The 2,765-nt window shown below is 52.7% G+C and overlaps 1 protein-coding gene across 1 annotated transcript; it reads right to left on the bottom strand.

Annotated features, from left to right (window-relative positions):
- RNF222 (ring finger protein 222) lies at nucleotides 1-1,364 on the bottom strand. The gene is made up of 2 exons (XM_054575580.1): nucleotides 1,344-1,364; nucleotides 1-663 (listed from the first exon to the last, which is right to left on the bottom strand). Exons 1-2 carry the CDS (start codon nucleotides 1,362-1,364, stop codon nucleotides 1-3), a joined length of 684 nt encoding a protein of 227 aa, XP_054431555.1.
- Between the last annotated feature and the right edge of the window lie 1,401 nt (nucleotides 1,365-2,765).

Genomic DNA, 2,765 nt, shown 5'->3' with positions numbered 1-2,765 from the left:
TCATGCCTGCTTCCTCACCAGCAGCACCCAGGGCAAGATGGCAGCGACCACCGCCACCGCGGCGATGAGGGTGATAAGAAGGAGGGCCCGGGAGCGGCAGCAGAAAGACCGGGTGGTGCTGGGTGCTGGGGACGCCTCAGAGAGCTCTGCCAGGCTGCGCCGCGGCAGGATGCTGTCCTGCTCCCCCAGGGGCATCCCGTGGCGGCTGATGATGAAGATCTGAGGCTCCCGGGCCAGGCTGGGCAGTACGTCCAAGGGGAGCTGGGTACTCTGACTTGGGGATGCTCTCCAGACGGGTGGGGAGACAGCCAGGGGGTTTGTGTGGCCCGGGGTGTTCAGTGGTGGCCCAGAGGGCAGGCCCACAGGCACGGCCAGGGTCTGGGAGCTCTTGTCCAGCATGGAGGGCCAGCGGGAGCTCTTCTTGCTGAGGAAGGTGACATAGCGGCAGATGGGGCAGACGATGGTCCTCTGGACCTGCCCATCCACACGGGTGGAGAGTAGGTACTTGACAAGGCAGTCATGGCAGAAGACGTGGCCACAGCTCAGCGTGCGGCTGGCGCCCTCCAGATCACGGAACTTCTCATAGCACACGGGGCACTCGCTGCCCGCGCTGTCCTTACTCTCCCCTTCCGACATGGCTGCTCTGGGGAGGCAGGGCCTTAGCTGTGGGTGGGAAAAGCTGTGAGCGTTAGTGCCGCTTTCCTCCTTTGCTCCCCTCCCTAACACCCTTCTCCACCCCCGCATCCACTGCCCACCTCTTGCCTTTCTCCTTGGCTCCTGTCCTCCTTTTCCCCCTCTGTTCCCCTTCCCACTTCTGCTGCTGCTCCATCTCAGTGGTCTACCCGAATTAACCAAGACCTAGAGCCCACGACCCTTAGGAAGAGATGAGGGGGCCCTTCTGGAAGGAGACAGGTAATGAGAGGCCTCGGCCCGGCAACATGGACTGTGGAAGGAAGTGCATGGAGTGTGATGAATGCGTAGCCTCCCTGACACCTCACCTCAACCATGACATGCACACGTGGTGAGATCACCACCTCACCTCTTTCTGCTTCCTGCCTGGAAGTGAAGGCAGGTAGACCCAGTTCTCCAGGGAAGCAGGTGGCTGAGTAGATGCTCCCCCGCCTCAGTCCAGGCCCCAACGCGGGCCTGTGCCCAGAGTGGATGTTTTCCTGACAAGCCTCTGCTGTTCAGTCTCCCCGCTCAGGGGTTGCCTGATCCGTTGGTTTGTATCCAGCCATTGGTTGTGTTCCTCTGTGCTATGTGTGGTTGTAAAGCAACGACGGTCTTGAGAATAAAGCGCAGAACCTACACATCCAGTTGCCTGCTGCCCTCTGCGCAGTCACCTCAGGGAGCTGTAGGCTCATTCTCCAGCTGCCATAGCTCAGTCATTCTCCAGGTTCTTCTAAGAGGGCTGCCTGAGAACCTCCTTATTAAGCTCAGTGAAGACAGGTTTTTGTCCTTCGAGCATATGTCTGGTACTGTGAAAATGGCCAAAAGTCCTTGGGCGCCAAGCCTGGTGGGAAAGTAAATGAGTGCTCACGTGGCATGATACGGTTTTAAATCAAAGATATGGGGTCACTATGAAGTTACAGTGTGGGTTTTAATTATTATCTGAGCTCTGGCCAGGTAGCTCAGCCGGTTAGAGCGTCATCCTGGTACACCAAGGTTTCGGGTTTGATCCCTGGTCGGAGTAAGTGCTCAGTGAAAGATAGGTGTTGTTGCTAAGGCAGGCCACGTCCTCTCCCCTCCTAGCACCCGCCTCCCCTTCCTTCCTCTTCTCCCCAGATGGTCCTTATTGTGTAGATGACTAAAAAATTGCACATCCTTTCCAGAGGTCCGCTTCCTTCAGATTAGAATAACTGAACAATATGACACTATACTAGGTAGGTGACGGACAATAGATAAAAATTACGATGGTGGTGCCAGTGTTTCTTGGTCATTTTTGTCTCATAATGCCTATAGATGTCTGAATGAAACAAGCGATTTTCAGAAAGACCATGATTTTCTTAAGCCAACCAATTGCGAACGTGTTCTCCTGTGTTTCATAACTCCCCACGGGCATATTGTGGTCGTTCCTTCCATCCAGCGATCCCTGCGTCTATCCATTCATCACCCACCCATCCATACTTATCCATTCATTCTTCCGTCCATCCACCCATCCTTCCCACCCACCCACCCTTCTTTCCATCCATCCACCCATCCATCCATCCATCCAAGTATTCAACAAACACCCGTTGCATACTAGGAACTGAGCTGGGCATTGGAAATAACCAGCGACCAAGAAAGCCCTTTATGAAACTTTGGAGCCTAGTGGACACTTATAAATTTTCTTGAAAAAGAGCTTTTTGGTTTTTACTTTTATTTATTTTTATTTTTATTTTTTAGAAAGGAGGAATGATGATTAGTAGCTTACGTTGTTTGGGTAACTGAGGGGTAGAGATAAGACAGGCAAGAGAATTAAAGCATAGATGAGAGAATGCTACGGGATGAAAGGGCTTTTGAGGTCATTTAGTTAAATCCAGTTTTAGAAGTGAGCGGATCCAGGTCCAGAGAGGGGGAAGTGACTTGTCTGAGGTCACCTGGGACGGTGATGGAGAGAGAAATGGCAGAGAAGAGAGAGGGAGAAGATTCCATAGATGATATAGACAACACTGTTAGACTCAATCAATAGGTCAGGTGAATGGATATTAGGCAAATCAAGAAGTGCTGCCCTCCTTGGGATGAGCAGGGTGAGCAGAGGAGAGAGAAGAGATCCTATTTTTCAT

Source organism: Pteronotus mesoamericanus, unplaced genomic scaffold (assembly GCF_021234165.1).
Source record: "Pteronotus mesoamericanus isolate MK-2021 breed Mesoamerican mustached bat unplaced genomic scaffold, CSHL_Meso_final contig_317, whole genome shotgun sequence".
NCBI classification, from domain to species: domain Eukaryota; kingdom Metazoa; phylum Chordata; class Mammalia; order Chiroptera; family Mormoopidae; genus Pteronotus; species Pteronotus mesoamericanus.
The sequence above is the reverse complement of the archived record's forward strand: the minus strand, read 5'-3'. Positions and strand labels throughout refer to the sequence as shown.

Excerpts from the sequence above, each read along its gene's own strand:
- RNF222 (XM_054575580.1), bottom strand. The coding sequence starts at position 1,364 with ATGAGCCTACAGCTCCCTGAG. Across the intron at positions 664-1,343 it reads TGAGCCTACAGCTCCCTGAG|CTAAGGCCCTGCCTCCCCAG; the intron begins GTGACTGCGCAG and ends TCCCACCCACAG.